Genomic DNA, 23,359 nt, shown 5'->3' with positions numbered 1-23,359 from the left:
CAGAGATTAAATGAATGTACAAAACTAGTGCACTTTTATTTCAAAAACATTTGCAATTCAAGCCATACAAAGAAGCAGTCAGAAAAATGACCTTAAACGCAGTACAAAATAGGTTTCAACACATCAGACGTAACATGCAGCGTGTACACAGCCTCACCTTGGTCGTACAATGGCTTTGGAGTTAAAAAAAATATATAAAAATCCTAAGTCATGGAAGATCCTACATTTTCAAAGAAAAACTTAACTGTCAAAACTAAATATCACACAAATACAGATTGCTTTACAGTTTACCTTCATGTACTTATTAAATATGGAAAAATATACATGAGCTTTTACCTGCAAAAAAAGTATTAATAAAATGGATGTTTACTACACTGCAATATACAATAGGCTTAGACATTGTTAAATGAACAAAGCTGTATAATAAATAAATGTGTGATATACTGTACGTCTGCTTTCCTTAACATAAACCCTCTTTTAGACTGCTCATATATATAGATTTAAATATATATATATATTTTTTTAAATGTGATTAAAACCTGAGGGTTCCGAGAAGCATCAGGACCTTTTCTTGTGCTCTTTTGATCGATCGATTCCATTTGCCAAATCACACATGAATGCCATCGCTGCTGGCAGGGAGGACATGCTCTACTGAGCTGGTGCATTCTTGTTCTTCTTGTTCAGGACTTTGCGGAGGCTCTCGGGCATGAGGTATGGCCTCTCCGGACTGCCATCATTCCTCTCAAGATCCTCCACTGACGAGAGAAAGAAAAGATGTTTACTTCAGACATCATGGAACCGCATTACTTGAATGTGTTTATCATTCATAAAACTATCTCTAAGACTACTTCAAAACAGCACATTTGATCTTCGAATCCTGTTGCCATTAATTCTGCTTTATTATATCAAGTACAATGGCAAACATGTGAAAAGTTGTGAGGTGTTGCCATCAAACTAGGTAGATTCACAGTAAAAACTGAAATGCAGACAGTACAAGGCAAACCAAGCTTCTAGGTCATCAATTGTTAGTACAGGTCAAACATTTTAAAGCTTCTAATTCTCAATTCTAAACCTTTACATTCAAAGATGCATTCAGACGATCATCAAATTAGGAAAGTAGGCACATAAGTGGTGTCAAATGGCTACTGGCCGGCAGCAGGAATACATTACAGCCAATCACATACCCCAAAAGCTTTTATCCATCACATTGAACACTCCAGAAAAATGGAGACATTCCACACAAATCATTTGGAGACGCGTTGACAGTACCAATATTCTGCCGTCTTAAGATGACTTCCTTGGTCAATAAACTTCCCTGTTTCGGATACTTGCCACTTCTGAGCGTGCCCGTGAGACATGAGGCTCAAACCGAGACCCGTCTCTTAAGTTTCAAAGTCAAATCTAATCTTTGTCTATGAAAGATGTGTCCTCCTCCTTAAATTGTTTCTCCCCATTGATTTCTTCATCCTGTAGATGAGCAGAAGATGGTGGACCGTCCGCCTTGTTCTTCCAGAGAACCTCGCGGAGAGTAGTGGACATGTAATAAGGCCTCGCTGCTGAGCCATCATTACGCTCCAGGTCTTCACCTTGATTTGTGTGGGAGTTTGTGTGTAAATGTGTGCGTGTTAGTGAATGGATGAGACGTTTAGTTATGAAGTCAAGGTGAGAAAGAAGGTGTTAAAATTGGCAGAAAGTAAAGTAGATGGAAGTGCGTTGAGGGACGTGAGTGGAAGGAGGGAAGAGACAAAAAGAGAAAGTCAAATAGCAGGCAAGCAAGCAAAAAAGTTACCACAATCACTTTTCAGAAAAATACATTTTGAAGACTTAGTAAGCCACAGAATGTTATTTTTTTGAAATGATAGCTTCATTAATTGCTCTCTTGTTAAGACACCCATTTTCATGCAGACAGCCCAACACCAAAAGCAAAGCAATAATTCAAGGATGAAGTTCTGATCAAGTCCCGAACAACTTCCAAAACCTTTTTTCTATTCAAAATACAGTATTTGCAAAACTTGGTGTTTAATGTAGTTTTATGTGATGAACGATTGTTAAGTGACCAGTGAGGAGGTTCTACTCACAGAAGCAGAGGAAAAGTGTGTCCACGCACATAGCGTACACACTGAAGAATCCATGGGCAATGAGATAGGAGCCAACCACCACAGTCTAGTCAAAATACAGGCATAAAAAAAATAAAACAAGAGTTATACATGGTGAGAAAGCTCCTGCATCATAATTTATTGATGATTATGTAATGATCAATTGTATTTATAAATGACTCACCAGGATCGGTACCCAGTAGTAGTGGAGATGTGGGGCGGTATTCTCAAAGGCCTTCACTCTCCCAGAGAAGAAGAAAAAAGCAAAGACCCCTGTAATGGGAGAAGCAAACAAGTTTAGCAGTCCAAATGCCACAATGGTGTCATTGTCTTTTCATCAAGATCAATGAGTTCTGATTTTGTGACGTCAAACTAAAAGTTATACAATCAGCGTATGTTTGCACAGTCATTGCTGTGGTTTGTAAGAGTGAAGGCCTCAGGCAAATTTCTAATCAAGCATGAAGAACACAGACGACAAACACTCACCCACGAGTCCAACAATGAGCAGTTTGCCCAAAAACAAGAGGAAATCTGTCACTTTGTCCAGCACAGCCACCCTAGGAAATACAATTAAGTTTTTTAGAACCACAAACTGCATTCAATTTGATTTATATACACACACAATAGAAGAAAAACAAAACAAAAACCTGATCATATTCCTCATGAGCAGGAAGAAGGCATCTCTGGCAGACGTGCAGAAGTTTTTGCCATATATTGCCACCTAGTGGTCAAATGCAAAAAAACAAGTCTTAGCAGAAAGGCTAGGTTCCAGGAGTTGGATCAAATTAAAATGCAGACAACTCACCATAATGTAGGCGTTTCTGTTGAGGAACTTGATGCATTTCTCCAGGCACCAAAAGCAGCACTTGAGACAGCACATGAGGAATCTGGTACACTTATTATGGGCTCCTGGAAGGGAAACAATAAAATGTGTGCCATTAAGAACATGGAATCTGTGTACTTTCTGAGCGAGGCATTTGCAATATCTCTATCCTTTTTAACGGATGCCTCCCATGCAAAAGTCTTACTTTGTTTTAATTAACCGGGTCAGAGTAGTGGCTTTGATGTAGTAAAAAGTACAATTAAACTCCAAATTACTTCATTTAGAAAGATACAAAAACATGGGGAAAAAAAGACTGTAGTAAACTATAACGCTATAGTGCTAATAACAATAATTTTATTTACCGGTAGATTAATCTTCTTTTTCACATCATGTCAAAAATAAACAAACATTGGCATATCTTATGGTTTTATGACGGTCATGCTCTGCAGCAGGTGTCAAACTCAAGAATTGTGCGCTGTAGATCTGGCCAGTCACATCATTTATCATCACAGCAAATCTTGTCCATTAACTTTCATGATTCTTGGTAAAATCTCCCCAAATTTAAAATTTTCTTATGGAATAAATAATCTTCAAATATTGCAGGACCCCTTTTTACAGTAACTAGGACAACTTTAATCCTTGACTTCTGATTTTAAAACAAGTTATTTGAGGGAAACCGTAACTACAATGTGGCCTGCAACAAAAATGAGTCTGAAACCCAGTTTAGAGTCTATCCCAGGAGTCACCAAATGGTGCCCTGTTCGAAAACTAGCTCACTAGTGATTGGACATTGTGATTTTCCAGTGATGTTGTACAAGTGAACATTGGCAGATATTTATGCGAATAAAGTGCTGCATATTCTCATCTCTTTCCTAATGACTGGGGAGGGGGAAAATCACCGTTAGTGTCTTCAAACAATGTTTTAAAATCTAAAGTAGTGACTAGTCTACATAATATTAAAATGTCTACAAAAACTGCCCAACCTTTAAGTTTATGGTCCAGATACTCCAGCAGAACTCTAATGATCTGGATGATTGAAAGGATCAAAGAGCCAAATGCCAGGGTTCCTGTATGATACCTAAAACAATACACAAGTTATTCAAGCCACATCTGGTCTGTCAAATGAAGGAAGATGCGCTATAAAACCACACCTGAGAGATCTCCCAAGAGAAGAAAATATGGGGAAGGAAGGCATGTCGTCTGGCTTGACAAAAGCCCAGTAGTAGGAGGCAAAGGCCCCCGCCAAGGTCATCTGTCCCAGCGCTGTGACAAAGTTGGCGCACCAAAAGAAGAGGAAGACGTTGTAGAACTGCAATCCGATCAGGTATTTGTGGTAAACCGTCTCTCCCCCATAGAAGGCAAAAAGGCACTCCGAGTCGGGGCACTGCGCTTTCATGCTTGTGGTTGTGTAGTTCTGCGCAGATCAAACCATTAGATTAATTGGCCACAAAGGAAGACATGATGTTCCAACATTTTACAAACAAGCTGACTATAAACCGAGAGATGGTTGGACGCTTCATTATAAAGTTCACAAAAGTCGACAACTCACAGCTGGATCGCATGTTTTCCTTGAGTGCTCACATGCCGTCTCGTTGAACACTTTGTAGATGGGTTCATTTGAAGTCGACAGGAAACTGAACAGTTATGTCAAGGACAACCATTATGAAGAGAATAATTGCTACAAATGAGGCAATGACGCTCCGTTATGGAGCAACTACTTGAGGTGTGACAAAAAAAAAAAAAGATACACAGCTGTGGTGGCCCAGTAGGCGATGACTATAGCCAGAAGGAGAAACGTGAACAGTGGGTAGAGGAGGGAACACATCACATGTCCAATCGTCCTGTGAACACAACATCACCATCACTTCTTCTTTAAATTATTTACCAAGTCCCTGGTAGCTAAATGTTCTGCGCCATTGTTTTTCAAGACATTGCAAGCTACAGTTCAAAAGTGATCTCTTACTTGCTGGCTTCTTTGATGAGTGCAATGGCAATTAGGATCCTTTTCCTGAGGAAGATGAGTAGAAGGATGATGATAACTTCTACTATGGCGAGAATGATCACTAAAAGGACAAAGAGCAGCGGTGAGAAACGGCAGGATTGGAGAACATCCATTCATTTACTATACAGTAGATTTGAGCTCACAAAAAAAAAAAAAAAAAAAAAGTACAGTTTGAAATGGTCAATTCTGATCTTGTGTTTCCATTGCAAGCCAAATAGCAGCAACCAGGAGTCCTGCAGGTTTCTCTCTCCCAACACAAGCTGATTCCAATCAACAGGATCGTTATCAGGCTTGTGCAGAGCTTGCTGATTATATAGCAGCTGTGTTGGAGAAGGGAAACATCCAAAACCTGCAGGACTCCGGCCCTCGAGGACCGAGTGCGCCCACCCCTGGGCTAGGTAATAGCGTGACATACAGTACCACAACAACAGGATACATTACAAGGAAGGCTGTCTATTAATTTGCGTTGGATACATTTATCGTGGAATGTGGCTACAGAAGCAAAAAGGAGTTTGTTCTTCGAATTCCAATTATATGGTGACAGAAGTGAAGGGCGTCTTTAAACCAATCAATCGACCGTGCTATAAACAGCCCGACATTGAGCTATGCAAATAAAATAAAAAAAAGTGAACATATACAGTAAGCTATCCTTTACCAACAAAAAAGGTAGAGATACTGAGGGATAATCGAAAAACTAGACTGACTGTGGATGTTGTGATTAGTTCCCCAGCTGATAGTTCTATACACCACGCTGCATACTTTGTATGCAGAACACTGACAATGTGCACTTCTCGGTGGAAACAGGGCTTCCTAAAAGTGGATGATTGCAAGATTATGTTCAACTTACTGAAGGCCAGCCATGTCTGTCTGATCTGCAGGTAGACTGAGAAGTCTGTCTGAAAGCCAAGATCTTGCAGGGTCACATCAGCACCAGGCGTTCCCTTCAGGGCAGCGTACTCCATGTAGCAGTGGAAGATACCTAAATAAATATTGTGTTTTTTAAAAATTATTATTTTGGCAAAAATTAGTTATCTATCATGCAATTTTAACAACTAAATCATACCAACAGCTGTCTCTAATATTCTGGTTACCTCATTTACCTACAAAAGATCATTTTTACGACGGTGTTTAAAATATTATGGGTTGCATGACGCAACTCTTGTATGTGATATTAAACTGTAACTAGAATTCATCAAATGTATAACCAAGTATTTATTTTAAAAAAACATGGATGGGTTTAGTATTCAATAAAATACTAATTTTCAAAAGAAGCAAAAACATACAGTTCCTTTATAAACGCACAGCCCCGGATGTTCAAAAGGGAAGGAAAAACTAAAGAAGTGAAACGTGGGAAATTTGTTGTGTTTGATGAGACCAAGACTGAACTTTTTGGACAGAATTGCAAAAGGTGCAAACGCAGCACTGCTCTTCACTAAAAAAAATACCACAGTGAAAACATGGTCGTCAGCATCATGCTTTTGGCCGTTCCACCCCCTGCTGTAATGTGGACCTTAGACAAGGTGGAGAAAATTATGAGCGGTTCCAAATAGCGTTGGCGCAAAAGCGTCAAGCTTCTACTAGAACGCAAACAAATGTCAGAAATAACCTACTAGAATAGCTGTAATTTATTTGGGCTTAATCAGAGGCACATTACGCCGACACCCTTGAAGCACGTTCAAATGTGAATGGTTACTTCTGAACAGTCACATCCCCACTAGATGGTGAGCACATTTGCACAACTACATGTTTTTTTTTGTTTTACTTCAACTTTCAATAAGATTTTTGTCATGGAGTTGTATTGTAGGACACATGAACAAAGAAATTATATCACAAAAACCAAACATTTGAACAAGGGTGAGAAGACTTTCAATATCTCCATTCCATTGTCAGTATAAGTGCATTTGTGACTTGCCGTGGTAGGTTTATGTATCATGATTGCTAATGGTATAGGCTACTGGATTTTTTATTACTGTATTTATTTGGTGTGGAATTTTAGTTATTCCCCCCAAAAATTGTAACTGCATAAATACATATATTTATGCACACAGTCAATATATCCATGAAAGGAATTTATCCCTAATTTGCTGGAATGTAGATGTTTCTGGGGTTGGTGAAAGATTCTGGTTGGTAACCCGGTGGGTAGTAGGTGATGTCTGGTCGGTGCTGTATTTCACTTTTCTTTCTTTGATCCTTCCTCGGGTCTCCTGACAACCTCACGACTCTAGCTGGATTCTGAATTATTCGGTTTAGGTGAATGGTATGGGATTTTTAATAGGTTTAAGTTGAATTAATGAGCACACCGGCACATGCAAAAAAAAGAAGGAAAAAAAGAGAGCAATGATGATGACATGTCGAATCGGTAAGATTACAGAACAAAAAATACTGAGCTCTCTCTCTCAAAAAAAAAGAAGAAATTACTTGATTAAGTCTTACCATATCCTATCACTATTATCACCAAGGCTACCATGACCCAGACCATGATCCCTGCCAGGAAGCGCAGCAGGACGATGAAGATCAGGCTGAGGACGGTTGCAATAACCAAACCTCTGGAGAGAGTGAGGAGGTAGAGCAGGGAAGGGAAGTAAGCCATCAAGCTATGCGTTCTGCAGAAGCTTTCAACATTTTGAAAGGCATCTTACATCAGGATCCAGTACCAAGACTGCGTGTAATCCTCAAAGATTTTCATGACCACCTGGCGAGCTTCAATAACCACAGTTGCATTTCTGCAGGGGAAAAGAAAGAAAGAAAAAAAGACTGAGCTCATCTTTACGTATGATTTGTATAATTTAAAGCGGAAGGTCATAGCTTAACGAAAATATTTCAGAAAACTATGGAAGATCACGTTTTTTTTCCAGTGTAATAACGCCAGCACTCACTTCACTCCATCTAAAAGATCCTTGGCATCTCTCATTTTCCCAGTTCCATCATCAAAGTGAGAGTTGTTCCCTACAGTTATCACTCCTCCTTTTTGACCCAAAGCTGGGAAGCATCTACGGGTGACTGAAAGAAAATTGAACGAGGGGGAAAACTTGGTCAAACTGTATTTTATGGGCAAAACTTTGCATGCATGCATGGGACATGTACTTGAAACAAGTCTAATAAAGTAACTGTTTTTCAAAGAAGTGGGGATGGAGTAGTTTGCTGATACAAAACATGGATTGATGGTTGAATTACTCATTAGCTCACATGAGATTTGATATGCCAGTGTGTTGTACAGAAAAGAAAACATTACAATATCTCCATTTCATGCCACAGCGTGAGCACTTCATGTAGGGATTTTCATAAGTAAAAACCTCACAAGCCAATGTATTTGGCAATATTTTACAAAGTTTAAGTCAATAGTAGAAAAGGTGGGGGAATATCCACTGGTATCACTTCTGATATATGCTCTAGACTGGGAAAATAAGTCCTACATGGCATTTCCCCCAAAAAACTGAAAAAAAGAAGAAAAAAAAGCAGAAGGATATTTTTATCAGTCAATTGAAAAAAGGAATGAACTCACAAGGTTTGCTGGGGGTCAGCATGGCAGGACACAAGCCTAACTTGAGGATTTCGGTTATAGCCTAAAAAAAAAAAACATGTTCAAACTGGTCAGACATTGTGTGAGGGAACAATTATATTTCTAACATGTCGGTGATAAAACTTGTACATGATACTTTGAAAGTTTATTAGGAAAACTGAAAACCCACCATCGAGTTAGTCACACCTTCCTTGCAGAAGGACTTGTAGTAGTCAAAGTCCTTTCTGTTGCTGTAAGCTTTGATCAACGTCATGAACTTCTCAGGGCACTTCTCCACACACATCTAAAAGGGGAAGGAGAGTGGCATCAGTGCAGGAAATATGTAGTCATCACTAAGCCACAGTTGACAATATGGTGCACAACAAGACCTGTGTAGTGTGGGAGGGGGGGGAATAACCTGTGTGGTTGGACACTGGAACTCCAGCAGCACCATGGGACTGGCACACTTCATGATGTTGAAGTAGAATAACAATGGCTTGTTCCTGGTAAAGGAAAAAAAAACAACACCACACAAATTCACATGCTAGTGTGAGCCATTTACAAGTAAATGAAACGGAATATGAAGCCTCTTGTTTTGTGAGGATCTACACCACCTCTAACTTAAAATCATCTAGGATAGGATCCATTTTATTCATGACCAGGCTTGGGGATTAACGGAATACATGTACCGCCGTTACGTAATCAGATTACAAAAAAAAAATGTAACTATTCCGTTACAGGAAAAAACATGTAATTAGATTACAGGTACATTTATTAAAAATGGGGATTACTTCAATAGATTACAATTTCTATGATGAGAGAGAGTGCGAAAGAGAGAGAGCGAGCGAGAGGGACACAGCAACAAAGAGCGCATGCACACCCGCGCGAGTGGGACCGTTGCTACTTGTCGGGGAGGTGGGAACGAACGAACTGACTAGTCGTGTCCTCCACACGCGGGCAGTTTGGAAAAGCTTCACGGACGGGAGGAGGAAATAGCGACCGGTATTGACTGGAAGTTACTCGGCGCGAAAGTTTGAGCTGAGAGTCCAGCGGCATGCTACGCGCTGTAGCTTCTTGCTAGCTAGCCCACAACCATAATGTGAGTTACACCTTCCAAACAAATCTTCCTCCCACCAATTCTCTATTTAAACATCATGCACAACATATACACGGCTAAACTTGTGACTGGGATAAAAGTTCATTTTGCAGTTGATGTCACACATTGTCATCCTCATTGGATGACTATCTATCTATCTATCTATCTATCTCGGTGTGGTTGCTTTCAGTGACTGTTCGAAAACAGCATATGGCCTTCAATCAATCAATCGCCTACATGCTTTTTAATTACACAAGGATTTTTGCTATTTGTCGGCTGCCCTGGTCCCTATCACCCGCAAATAGTAGGGGCACATTGTATAGAATATATATTGCGGTGATATTTATTTTGTCTTCATGAGCATACTCAATATCGGAATAATCCAAAAGTAATCCAGTTACATTACTTTGATATTATGGTACTTGGATTAAGTTACTAACTACATTTTTTCAGCAGGTAACTTGTAACTGTAACAGATTACATTTTAAAAGTAACCCTACCAACCCTGTTCATGAGCCCCAAAAAATAAAGTGCATTTGGATGGATGGACTACAAATGTTAACGAGGAGTACAACAGCACGGCCGTAACACTAACTTTAGCATGTGGGAGGTACTCACTCGAGTGGGGTGCCAGCCTGCCCGCAGAACTGGCCTCGGCTGTCTGTAGGATAGATCACCTTCCTGGGGTCACCCTGTGACCAAGCTTAAAAATAAAAATAGATACATAAGTAACACCAAAAAAAAAGCCAAGTTATTATTGTTGCAGAAAATATTTGTGCTTGTACAAAAAAAATAATCTTACCAAGTATTCCAACTGCAATATATAATAATATGGCAATAATGAAGAAGATGCAGCACACGATGTCTGTGCAGCCCCTGGAGACGAGAGCATATTTTTGAGGATTTAGGGTGGGGGAATTAATCCAATTTCTGATAAAATCTAATCATTCCCCTCTCACCTTTTCTGGAGTGGGCCCTTGAATGTAGGATCATACTTCCTTGGCTCGCCTGTATAACAGAGGGAAGTTCATTCAATCTCTGAGTGAACTCAATTACATAACATCCTTTTACTGTAAAATAGTCACATAGAAAACACACATTGTAATCAAAACGGACACATTGAGGGACCTTTAAAAAGGAACCTAATTTAGACATAGGCATATATAGCAGTGCGCTCCCGTCTTCCTCCCATTTTCCCTACAGGCAGACACGCCTGGCAACCTAGCAAATTCCTCCCTGGTGACTAAGAGAGAGCAAAACCAGAGAAAGAATGAGTAAATGGAAGATGCACTGCCACTAGAGGTCACTTAATCCTTTCTTGTACTACATTTTAAACAGACAATGGAGTTGCTTGGTTTAAACTTATGCTCAAAACAAGATTGAAAGCAACTACAAATTTAAAAACACATACTAAATGTGAAGTTATTGCCTTCACAATGGAGGTCACATTGGTAAATTAGTTGGATTGCGAAGTACTTAACCAATTCCTACTTCACACCGTTAGCCATAGCTACAAATGAGAATTGTTCAACGTTGGCAAATGTCTGTGCTCTGATGCGATTCGAATTCACTTTTAAGTGTTAAGCGCAAGATAGTGTAAAATTCAATATACCGCAAAAGAAAATGGCTGCCATGACTACTTGAAAAAGAAAGCTTATGAGTGTCAGTTTCATATTTGAAAACAGAGGAAGCTGTGTTATAACCAGCACAGGAATACATTACCAATATTTGATTGATGGATATATAGTATGCAGAAATGGCTCACAGTCTGGAGTCCAGACAAATGACAGTAGTCTTTGCATATCAATTATGGATGCTTTTAAGAGGATTAATGCTGCAGCAAGCATTTATCAGAGTGGCTCTTAGAGAAACCACTTCCTGAAACATTGTGAGTGCTTCTTGTTGTCTATGCACGCTATGATGCCATCGTGTTGCTTACAGTTGATACTCTACAAAGTTGAGAGGAATGGGAGCTAACAAGGCCTAGCTTTGATCAAATCCATCCAGTGCTTTCTGTACTGTATATTTTTAAAGCAATAGATCTGTTTTAAATGGTCCAGTTTGTCAGTGGTAGTGTATGACTGCTTCAAGCCAAAAAGAGACAAAACAACAATGGTCCTTCACACCTGCATAATCAGCGGTACACGCCTAAACTTCTTCCACAAAGCCTGTTGTTAATGCTACTCCAGTATCACACTAAACATTTCATCACTGCTACATAATACACAAATATGCTTCAAGGGTAATGCGAAACTCAAGCAGGAAGGGTAATTACCATGCTTTCCATAATATTCGCCTTCCTCGGGCATCTTGAAATTCCTTTCTGTGGCTAATGTTGAAATGTGCAGACAACCCTTGTTACTTCCCTTCCAAGGACACTTATCTGGTGCTTTATTTCCACTTGTGTCGTTTTTCAACAGGCGAGCAGATGCAAGAATCGTGTGGGTAGAAACCAGTCTAACCTGTCCTTGAGCGCCTGGCCAGTCAACAACGCTCCACCTTTCTCTTACCCCCCTTCCCTGCCCCACCTTTTAATCCTGAAACAAGTGGCTCTTCCCAATCAGTGTTCCACCTGTGTATCTCCTCCCACCTCTAAAAGAATCCCTCTCTCACTTGGCTTCTTGTTGTTGGACTCCAGAGATCAGAGGAGACGTGTATACTCATCTGCAGGAAGTCAGGGAGGGACACAGGAGAGGCGTGTCTGTGTGAAAAGAATGGGAGGGAACCAACTGCTGGTGGGTAAAAAGAAAATAAAGGAAAGTGTGTTGTGTGTGTTGATGTGATCAGAAACATGTGTTTTCTGAAAAGCTGGGGAAATTTGGACTTCACTTGTTGTTTGTGGAGCAATGATTGGACCCATCTCCATTGAACTTCTGATAATGAGATAAATTGCAATTAATTTGCTTAGTAGCGTAACTTTATTCGGATTCACTCCTATTTTTAAATCTCAGTGTTATTCTACGGAAGTTTATTTTTGTGGTGTTGTGTTGACAATCGCTGTAATCAGCAGTCGAGTCAGAAAGATGGTGAATTAATTCATGATTTTAACAAAGAGCCCACAGTGTGACTAAATGGGTATCTATAACAGATGAGGACATTATGGAACATGACTGAACTTTTCCATTCCATTTTGTTTTGCTGAGCAATTGAACTGCGAATGGACCTACCAGTTCAGAATTGGGCTTTACGCCATCATCAAACCCTCTTGTGCAAGATACAATTAAGTTACAACAGACATCCTGTGAGTTTAAAAAAAGAAGAAACAAAAAAAAAGGTTTGAGTGGCATTTCTAAGATGCAGTGGCGTCTGTGATAACAGTTTTAAAAAGCTAAAAGCTTTCTGCAAGGCGCTAATCCAATTCCCCATTTTGCAACTAGACAACTTGTAAAAATCAAATGACATTATTAGGTTTGAAAATGTCATTTATTTCCTGTGTAAGAACATTGACCACTTAAAAGCAAAGCAATTTTCATTTACAATTGCAGCTAAAACTGGTTGTGGCGCAGAACAATTGCAAAAACACATAAATGTGTTTCACCTTAAAAATAATAATTATTATTATTAAAAAAAGATTGACAATTTTTTTTAATGAAGGGGAATTTACATCAAGCTGCCATTTACAGAAAATCCCCCTTTTCACAATTGACATCATGTTACAACCAACGCAAGTGTTTACACAACATTAAGAAGTAGAAAAAGTTTGTCTTCCAGTTGGTCTACCATTAACATAGAGTACAGTACAGTACATAGAGTATATTTTTGTTTGACCCTTGTGAGGATAAGATAAGCGGTCAAAAAATGGCTATCAGCAGTCAGTAGATGAGCTGCTGCTACTTTTGATATCTCAGTGACGGGCCATGCTGCATTTGTTACCTGGAGCTTTAGTGGCTACTTAACCGACTTAGTCCCACATTTAAAGAAATCGACTGTTAGGAATAAAATAAATGAATACAATTTCAAGGGACAAATATTGGAATTCAGGTTGCAATTGAAGGTTACTACTTCTGATAGTGTTTAGGAATGCAGAGAATGCCTTGCTGGTTCTGACGTTACATGTTGAATGTATATGTTACATTATGTACGAAAGTGCAAGTATGTAAAGATTGAGCGGACCGAATGACTGGATGATGGATTGGAGTTAAGGTTAGGATTAGGGTGAAAATGGAGATGCTGGCCCAACATCTTGTTTTCCACAGTGTAGATTTATATCATTCTTCATGGTGTGAAACACAAAAGATGGAATCAATCGCATTAACAAAAGTAATACAAACATTTATTCATTACACTTTTTTTGTGTTTGACAAGATCAGGCTGTCAGCAGTTGAGCAAAAAAAGTTTTTGTAACGCATGCTTAGTTTCAAGGCAAAAAAAAAAAAAAAGACACCACCAGGATTCCACAAATAGCAAGTAAGTTTCATTGTTTGCATTACAGTGGTTAACCGTTTATCTGTACTGCCAGCTGCCAAAAATGCAAACATTTAGTAAAAGTACTATGTAATACATTTTTGCCAGGTGATAGATTGTGCTGTTAAATCTCATTTGAAGTGATATCAACTGATGTAGCACAACTGTGTTAGAAGACGTTGCTTTAAATTATTGAATGGTCTAGTTATTGTTCTTGAACTAAAACATTAGCTTGGAGTTTGCTAAAACAGTTGTTTGGTTTATTAAATCCTGAATAGTAACAGTCTTTGGCGTATTAAAAAAAAATAAAAATCCTGATTGAATTCCTAAACATCTGGTAAAGTCATCTTGTAAATTAAAACAAATCAATAAGTAAAAATTTGTGGATGTTTATTTCTGAAAATTATATCCTGATACACAACACAAAGAGAAATCAATGAATTGGGTTTGAACACCTGTGTAGTCTTAAAGGCCGAGATCAGGGGTGCTCAAGTTTGGTCCTCGACAGCCCCTATCCAGTCTGTTTTCCATGTTTCACTAACACACCGGATTCATGATCAGAATCATTATCAGGCTTCTGCAAAGCTTGCTGATTAGCTGATCATTAGATTCAGCTGTGCTGCAGGAGGAAAACAGGCTGGATAGGGGCTCTCGAGGACCGAACTCCAGCACCCCTGGCCTAGATACACCAATTCGACGTTGGACAGCGTTGGGCCGACATGCGTCGTATGATCAGTGTATAAATTACTGTCGTGAAGTTAGATCGAGTTGGAATATGTCGGGGAGCGAATTTGCGTTTCCAGCAAATTTGACATGTTGAATCGGCGTCGGGGCATTTGATCACTGTGATTGGCTGTTAGCTAGCGAATCAGCACACGGGGCAAGAAGAGGAAGTGACGAACGCGGATAAACAGTACTGATGGAAAGCCTGGACCATTTTTTCCCCGCTAATTTTGCGCATCGTCACCCTGCTGTTCCCTCCGCATTTGAAAGTACAATGTCACACGCACATACAAAAAAAGAGAGAGAGAGAGGAATGATGATGACATGTCGAATCGGTAAGATTACCGAATGAACAATACTGAGCTCTCTCAGAAAAAAATATGTCTGTCTGGACAGAAGATCGGGAAGATGACTTTTGTCTCTTTTGTTCAAGAGAGACCGGAATTGTATGATATTACCGTTAAAAGGGTATGCCGACAAAGGTATGAAAACCAAATTATGGTATGACATGAAGACGCGACTGGATATAGCAGTTAGGATTTACTTTTATACTTGAGAAGTATAGCAACTGTTTGTAATTAGTAAAAGTATCCGATATGCATTGTTTCCGTTTTTATATCCTGCCCCCCGTAAAGAGTTTTCCAGTTGCCTTTAGGAATAATGACTACCGCCGCCGATGGTATGGAGGGGAATTACTTCTCGCGCATGCGCTGAAGGTACGTAATAGTCGGGGTCGGTGCGGTGTGTATATATATATATATATATATATATATATATATATATATACACATTTTTCTATGCGACATGCCGACGTCTGGGCCGAGGCCTCAGGGGGTAGACGTTGGTCACATTTGGCTGACGTCGGATTGGTGTATCTAGGCCTGAAGAGAAACACGGTGGGGCTAATCTGGGGAAAGGTCTTAATTTGATACGGAGAATAAATATTGAATTCTAGAGCAATGGAAAGAATTATTGTGGTTCAGATCCTATCGTGCTTAGTGCCTATTCTACATGCCAATGGTTATGATCCATCTCTATAGTTCACAGTATAAATAAGTACACCCCATTATCTAAAATTAAGCTTTGTGAGACTACCACTGGTGTGTACTCATTAAATTTGTTTCTTGGCAAAAAAAGAAGAAGCATCTATCTATTTATAGATCTAGCTAGCTATGTATAGGGGGTCCAGTGTGGACTGAGCGGGGGTCAAAATGTGTTTGGTATTTTGTATAGTACTGCAAATGCTGAGAATAGAGTTACCAAAAGTATGACAAGTAATACACACGAGGCAAAAACTGAAGTGTTCTCTTTTAAAGTTTAGACTGACTGAACCGTGGGCAGATTTTTATAACATCTCAAATGTGCAGCTGCTCCCCTTCCTGTGTCCCACATATCTTTTATTACAGGCTGTTGGGAGTTGAAGTCCTCACCAAGGAAACATCACCATGATGATGGCCTTGACATCTATTACAACTCAACAGGACTCTTCAATGGCTTTTTATAGACAACACTGTCCGATACTTTGAGACAACATTGTCAAATGACACATTCCAAAATTGAATGTGTCTAACACAACATATTTGGCTGGCAGAGGGGAAAAAAACCTACTAGTACTTTAACATCTAAATTACCGACCAGCTAGCTTAGCCAGTTGGCACGAACCCCAGTTAGCAAACTCACGTGATCCTGTCTGGGTTAGGACCCAGCACTTTAAGCAGAAACAGGTGGCTACAATTATAGAGAGTCTTGGTTGTTTGTGATCAGTGGGTAAAAAAAAAAAGTTGTACTAAAGCTCAGCAAACAACAAAATAAATAAGCCCAAATCTAATACTCTAAGTTAACAAATCTAAGTTAACAAATGACATGAGACGGGCGGTCAGGGAGAATTCTAATCATGTTTTCAAAGCACTATTCTAAATATGGCTTCTAATTACAGCCCATCTGAAGCAGGGCATGGCTGCTTCAGATCCTGTCATTGTGGTAAGTTTTTTTTTTTTTTTTTTTTTTACAACTGAAATTACTCCATCATGTGGAGTCCACAGCTCAGAACCAATGAAAATATTTCTTCAGTGGCAAGTTCCAGATTTGTTCAACATTGTGGGCGGTATGTTTAGGAACTTTCCATCCGAATGTAAAAACTGGCCAGTAGATTTTTTTTTTCTCACTCCAGCCTAAGACAACAAAAGTCATCATACTTGTACCTCTAAAAATGACTCGAACCTCTATCACTCTTAAATTCACATTAAATCTGTAGATTCAATTTTATTTTAGTGTGATTTAAATATTGCTTGAGAAGGATACTCTTTAAAATGCCTAGTGGCATTGATTAGTTGTTGTTTTTTACATTAAAGGAGAAGTCAACCCAAAATGTTGTATGATCAACCACTACAGTAGTCTAAACATGGTATTCTGATTGATATTACGTTTGTGGAATATGAATGAAGCAGCAAAATCCACCTGTTTTCCTCCATCTCAGGAGGCGGCCATTTTGCCACTTGCTGTCGACTGAAAATGACATGACAGTTGCTCAGGGCTCATGTAACAAACAATCACGGCTCAGCTTCAGAAAACAGGTGGTCGTTAACTCTGAGATGGATGAAAATGGGTGGATTTGGCTACTTAACTAATGCTCTACAAACACAATATTAATCAGAATACTGTGTTTAGACTAGTGGTGCTGCATAGAACGTGTTATTGTAAAGAAATATTATTTTGGGTTGACTTCCCATTTAAACAATAGCGTAGTGTGTTTCAATACTTCGATTCATTTATATTACACTGCATGTATCCATGTTAGAAAGCTTAGGAGCCAATGTCTTCTTTTACATGTCAATGGCATACACTCAAAACTTCATAACGGATATTTTTGGGGAAAAACACAAAGTATATCTACTTTCACCCAAGCACCCGTTGGTCCCTTCTAATTACAGTCAATGTAAAATACAAAAAAAAAATGCTTTGTAAATTTGTATGTGTCCGCTGGCTGTACTACAGCCACGCCCTGCTCAACTGTCAATCAAGTATCACACATCTTTCTCGTCTGCCCATGTTGTGCCATGAAATCATCCTTTCTCTAGCCACCAGATAGCTCATGAGCTAACTGGAGCCCTGCTTGACATCTTCCACTTGGTGTTGTGTTAGTGTGTAGTTCCACATAACAGACACTTTAGAGAAAGTCAACCGTGTCAGCCTATGGCTCAACTACATGACAAATCAGCACATACTTCCGGGTAGTTAAATATCCTACAGATAGTGCTTAGGCTTCAACAGAATATGGTAGCTAGACTAACACAAAATACATAACGAATTTAAATAATGACACCAAGATGGTCTTGTTGTTGACATCTTGGGATATTTTTTTCAGGGTTTAGTCAAAGCTAGCCACATTATTACTGACCCATCTTGTAGCAAAGCCGCCAAACAGAGGCGTCAGCCAGCACGTAGTGTCTGACGTCATATTATTGAAACAAATTTGTTTACTGCTTCACACTGCCCGACTAGTTGCTCACAAGCATGTAAGCATGTGAGGACTGTAAAATATACACAGTACGACATTTTTTGAATTTTTTTAAAACATTTTTACGACCATATGTCTATGGCTACGACGAGGCAATAATTCACTGTTTCCGGTTGTGCATGTGGAGCCGTCTAGGTATTTGACTGCCGTAGCATGAGAGAAACCAATCGGGCACGTAGGGCAGTGCAATTAATCAAAATTCAATTACGGTTTCGATTATTGCCCTCCATGATTACAAAATTGACATATTCAACAAAAAAACGATTATTAATCATTTCTTTTTTAGTTGTTTTGAGCTGTTTTAATTTATACATTAGCACTTTTCCTTATTTAAATAAATAATTTTAGAAATTTTGTTTAGTCCAAAAAGAACTTGCATAATTATAGAGTTTCAAACATATATATATATATATATATATATATATATATATATATATATATATATATATATATATATATAATTTTTTTTTTTTTTAGATTTAAACATTTTCTTGTTTTGTGCCAAAAAATAAATGAATAATTGGGATTTCAGTTATTACCAAAAAGCAGCCTACGAGCAGGTGGAAGCAATGAGATACAGCGCTTGTGGTCTTGGATTTTGTATGGCATAAACTGACGTCACAGACTGTAAAATCAGATCTGTGTGTTTGCCGCTGTACAGAGAGAGACACATCCTGTCCAAATCGGATATGAAACTACCTCCCGAAAGTTGTCGCAATCCGTCCTGTAAAAATCGTATTTCATGTGCTTTGTGACTGTTCAGAACACAAAAGGGCCATCCAGTTTCAATCAGGATGGGCTAAAAATCGGATTTTGGCTGGCAGTTTGAACAAGGCCTCTACAATTCAGAACTACACTGTTCCCAGTCTTTGCACTTATTTTTATCAATTATATTGAAATATGTTTATTCACTCTCATTTATCAAGGTAATGCAGCTGAGAACAGTTTCTCTTTTGCAATGGCCACATGGCTGCAAACATCAGTGAAACCCCAGTAAAAAGAAAATAAAATACAAAATAAGACATATAAAACAAAGCATTGAGATTAGAGATGTCCGGTAATCACAATGAACCTCTGAACTTACTGCGATGGTATGGCAACGTTGAGCTTCGCCACTTGGCGTGGAGCCGAGTGCGTTCAGGGCAAGATATGTAGAGGTGATGGTAAAAAGTACAATGAACCAAGTTGTGATTACCGGACATCTCTAATCACAATACATTTTAAAAATCCTGTCACCCAACCCTTAACTGTTAGTAGACGAGAGAGATGACAAGAGATGAGAGTCTCCTTTGAGGTGCCAAGATCATAGATGTTGCGATCAGAATGTGCAATATGTCACTCACTACAATTTGAGTTTGAAAATAAACAAGCAACTGTAAATCTCCAACAAGGCAGAACGAATGGTTCAAACTTGGTTCATTGTACTTTTTACCATCACCTCTACATATCTTGCCCTGAACGCACTCGGCTCCACGCCAAGTGGCGAAGCTCAACGTTGCCATACCATCGCAGTAAGTTCAGAGGCACCAACATTCTCCTTCCGACAAAAATATAAAACGGGGATGATTGAAAAACTCCTGCTTGTTACTGTCAAGAACATCAAAAACTGTCCACAACAGCTGAACAGTGAACATCAAACAACAACAAAAGGGGTGGCAAAAATTTATGAGAAAAATGAGTGAAGCTCTTCTAATAGGCAGTCATCTCAAAGACACCATCTTTGAAGTTGAATATTACACCAATGTATTTTTTTTAGAATATGTTCCCTTTGAGCACAGACCTAAAAAAACAACAATCCAGTAACGTTCCTAACAAACTCGAACACACTGCAACCACGACATGAACCAAGTTCAGCCTCAAAAGATGACATTGCCGACCAACCAAAACACATCTTCGGTTTAGCTCGCATGATTTCATGTATTGCGGATTGATCAGCCTGATGTTTTTACTGTGAGAAAAAAAAAAACCTGAGGAAAGTTGACCAAGTTTACAAACCAATCAACTGACTCGGACCAGGAAGGACCAGAGAAAACAAACTTTAGACGTGAAAAGACCATAACCAAGCAAGTATGTAATCTTTGCTATTTGAATTATTCGATAAATATAATAATTTTTTAGATAGGATAAGGCACAACAGAGGACCAGATGGAGATGAGTAATTTGCATACATTGAACTGTATCAAAATGCTCATAAAACTATCTATGCCCAAACTAAGGATTTGGAAACTACAAGTTTCGCTACCAATTGCTTACTATGAAAATGACCTTAATTTAGTCAAGTATTCAAAAAATGTGTTTCTATAATCACTTCTTATTCCGAGTCGTGATTTCAGCAAATTAATGTCTGAATAATTCAAGTGTCAAGATCATCACAGCCATCAATGTTGGCTTAAGAGCAGGACAGTGTCGTGTATTGATATAATTAAATTATTGTGTTGATTTTCAGGGATGACTCAAGGATGATTCAAAACACAGTCATTTCTTCCAAGGAATTTGCAGCCGGATCACCACTGACAACAATGTTGCTCTCTGAAGAAGAATCTGGTGTATTTTGGACATTAAACAATAGACATACACACTGTACAGACTTTCCATTGAACCATTTTGCCCATGCAGTATGTAAATACACGACACAACATATTTCTTATTTTTGCATTTTTATTTTTATTTGATACCACACAGCACTGTATGTTGAAATGTGGGAATGATGGCAGGTCTACATTAATTACAGCAGAACAACACAAGAAGTGGGACAAAGGCGCAGGGAACAGCTAGCTGTAAAAATGGACCTCATACCCATGTTGAAGGTTTGTTTTTTTATATAAGCTGTGCTGCACCCCGTACAAAGCTGGACGTCAGCTCAGTTGCCTGCCATACCAACGTGAGGAATGTGGCAGCAACTGGACAAGCGAAGGATATTGTTTTAGGACACTGAGCCGGAGCCCCACAACACGGGTTACACACCACTCGCATGAATTTAAACTCTATATTCCTGCGTCTTATTTTGACTTGCTTGGGTTAAAAGCAGTAGCTAAGTTCCAAGTCTGTAACTGTAGTTTACTATCACTGTATTTGCACATATACAACGCAGTGGCACGAGTGAAAGTGGTCCGCTGTTTCCAGCTAGCCAGTAGAAGTAATAAACGAACGCATGGCGTTAAATCACCATTAAACATGTGGATTTGTTTACGTTATTGCGAAGAATAATGCAATTTGGTGCGGCTATGTTTAGAGTGGCTGACACGTCAACTCGCTTTTAATTTAATGCTGGCCATCAATTGTGGAACATCTACAGCAGCGCATGAAATAATGAAGTTACCGTATTTAGGCTTCTCTTCTAGTTCCATGGTCTCCGAATGTTTCTGGTCACACAAAACGGCTCATAGGCGACGGCTTGAGTGTATTTCCAGCCTTGGGAGTGGTAATCGTCAAGGACTTCTGTCCATTTGAACACAGGGTAAAAGTCCGCTCCAAAATCTTGACTGCCCTACTACCGTTTAAAGGGGTATTTCTCCCAACAAGAATGATGACCAATCACAACACAGTGTACACTTGATTGGCGTGGATCTTAGCCAATAAGTAACAAGGAGCGGGACGTGATGGTGTTTTGCTTCTTCATAACAAAACCGTTAAGTGGCAGAAGAATAAAGGGTTGGTGCTACTGTACTGTGGATGTATTTATTTATTTATTTATTTTAATTCTCGTTCACATTCTTAATCAATTTGATTTTTATATTACCACAAATAGGCAAACAGCTACTCAACACACACAGAAAGGAGATTATTTTTTTTAGTTTTAGCTATTTGCAAGCAGCAGTAATCTGACACCAAAAATGGCCCCACCCTCAAAGTGGTGACATGGCATATAGTTTATTGGCCCATAAAGTCCCAAGCAACATTAATTATAAATGCAAACTATTTATTTGTAATGTAGACGCAAGCCTACCATTGCCTGAGTTTACCCACTACTCTGAGTCACGACAGCCTGCAGAGATAGAAGATGCTTACGCAGTTGCCCTATTTAAGCAACATTGTGACAACCACATTGAATACAAGTTAAATTGTGAATGTGATGTATTCTGAGCAGTTGGGAAAAGCCTTGCAATTGGTGACGAGCCTGCTGCTTGACCAATGTCAGTCAGATGGATCAGCTCAAAATGCAACAATGATCTTTCAAGTGATACATTAAAGACCTTGTAAAATGGGTTCACTTTTTTTTTTTAAATACATTACACATGTACATCTTACTTAACATACACTAAATTCTAGTGTATCATTTCCTCTTCTCACTTGTTTCTTCACCTCACACACCGTAATGAAAATGGCCGTTCTTTTGGAATAGGTAACATACTTTGATGCCCACTGAAATAAGGTCTACTGAGCTATGTTGAGGTTTTGTATGCTGACACCGTGTGTATTTTGGTCTAATTTAAAATTGTATGACTTTATGTTCAACTCCAGAGGTTCCACAACTTCTAAATTTAGAGAGGAAATCATTGTAGAGCACAATTTAGATACAAGTGCAGAGAACCATAAAGAACCCACTTAAACATTAGCCGTTTTCTCTAAAAGTAGTTAAAGTAGTAGCAGTTTGATCTTCTTGCTTTTGGTTGCATTTTTAATCATAACATCATTTTGACAGAGGCTTCTGCTCACAAAGTTTTAGTTCATTTACATGCACAGTATTGTGTGTTAAAAGTATTGTGAAAATAAATATAATTTGCAAAAAGGAAAGAACAAAGAAAAATCCCATCCATCCATTTTTTAATACTGCTCATCTACACTGGGGTCATGGGTGCGCTCGAGCCTATCCCAGCTGAGTTTGGGTGAGAGCGGGCAACATTGAACTGGTTGGCCGCGACTCGCCAGATTACCAAAACACATACTGACAACCATTCACACTGATTTATGGACAAGTATCAATGTTCAATATGCTTGTTTTTGGAATGTGTGCCTGGAGAAAACCCATAAACAAGCACTGGGAGATATTAAGAATTCAAACCTCTATACTCTATGAGGCAGACACTTGTCTGTTGTAATGCTAAATATAAACATGTGAAGTTGATAAATTATTTGCAGGGCAGATTTAAACGTACAATATAAACTCCAAACTGGATGTGGTTACTCACACGTGATCACTGTACAGACTATAGTACAGTACACGGTGAATTGTACAGCAGCATGCCCACAACTGTTTGT

General features: G+C 39.0%; 1 protein-coding gene and 1 long non-coding RNA gene across 4 annotated transcripts; one reads left to right on the top strand and one right to left on the bottom strand.

The window, feature by feature from the left end:
- Positions 1–11: 11 nt before the first annotated feature.
- LOC144043754 (choline transporter-like protein 2) lies at positions 12–21,656 on the bottom strand. 3 transcript variants are annotated; one of them, XM_077557716.1, is made up of 22 exons: positions 11,792–12,135; positions 10,476–10,524; positions 10,319–10,392; positions 10,135–10,219; positions 8,839–8,923; positions 8,611–8,724; positions 8,424–8,484; positions 7,798–7,921; positions 7,561–7,644; positions 7,355–7,467; positions 5,769–5,900; positions 4,883–4,982; positions 4,668–4,760; positions 4,469–4,553; positions 4,071–4,333; positions 3,903–3,997; positions 2,902–3,005; positions 2,744–2,817; positions 2,583–2,653; positions 2,281–2,369; positions 2,079–2,163; positions 12–755 (listed from the first exon to the last, which is right to left on the bottom strand). In XM_077557716.1, the coding sequence occupies exons 1-22, from the start codon at positions 11,823–11,825 to the stop codon at positions 649–651; spliced, it is 2,121 nt and encodes a 706-aa protein (XP_077413842.1). In that variant the 5' UTR covers positions 11,826–12,135; the 3' UTR covers positions 12–648. The 3 variants fall into 3 exon arrangements, with proteins under 3 accessions (XP_077413842.1, XP_077413841.1, XP_077413840.1); XM_077557715.1 differs by lacking the exons at positions 12–755; positions 11,792–12,135 and adding exons at positions 876–1,586; positions 21,480–21,656; XM_077557714.1 differs by lacking the exon at positions 12–755 and adding an exon at positions 876–1,586 and having other exon boundaries at positions 11,792–12,151.
- On the top strand, positions 12,168–20,906 carry LOC144043755 (uncharacterized). The gene is made up of 3 exons (XR_013291155.1): positions 12,168–12,251; positions 16,580–16,623; positions 20,607–20,906. It is a non-coding gene; the product is annotated as an uncharacterized LOC144043755 (long non-coding RNA).
- Positions 21,657–23,359: the final 1,703 nt, after the last annotated feature.

The sequence above is a fragment of the Vanacampus margaritifer genome, chromosome 2 (genome assembly GCF_051991255.1).
Source record: "Vanacampus margaritifer isolate UIUO_Vmar chromosome 2, RoL_Vmar_1.0, whole genome shotgun sequence".
Lineage (NCBI taxonomy): Eukaryota > Metazoa > Chordata > Actinopteri > Syngnathiformes > Syngnathidae > Vanacampus > Vanacampus margaritifer.
This window is presented reverse-complemented; position numbering and strand designations above follow the sequence as displayed.

Coding starts and splice junctions, on each gene's coding strand:
- LOC144043754 (XM_077557714.1), bottom strand. CDS start 11,825: ATGCCCGAGGAAGGCGAATATTATGGAAAGCATG. Junction 2,654..2,743: donor CTCATGAGGAATATGATCAG/GTTTTTGTTTTG, acceptor TGTATTTCCTAG/GGTGGCTGTGCTGGACAAAG. Junction 1,587..2,078: donor CACACTTTTCCTCTGCTTCT/GTGAGTAGAACC, acceptor ACACAAATCAAG/GTGAAGACCTGGAGCGTAAT.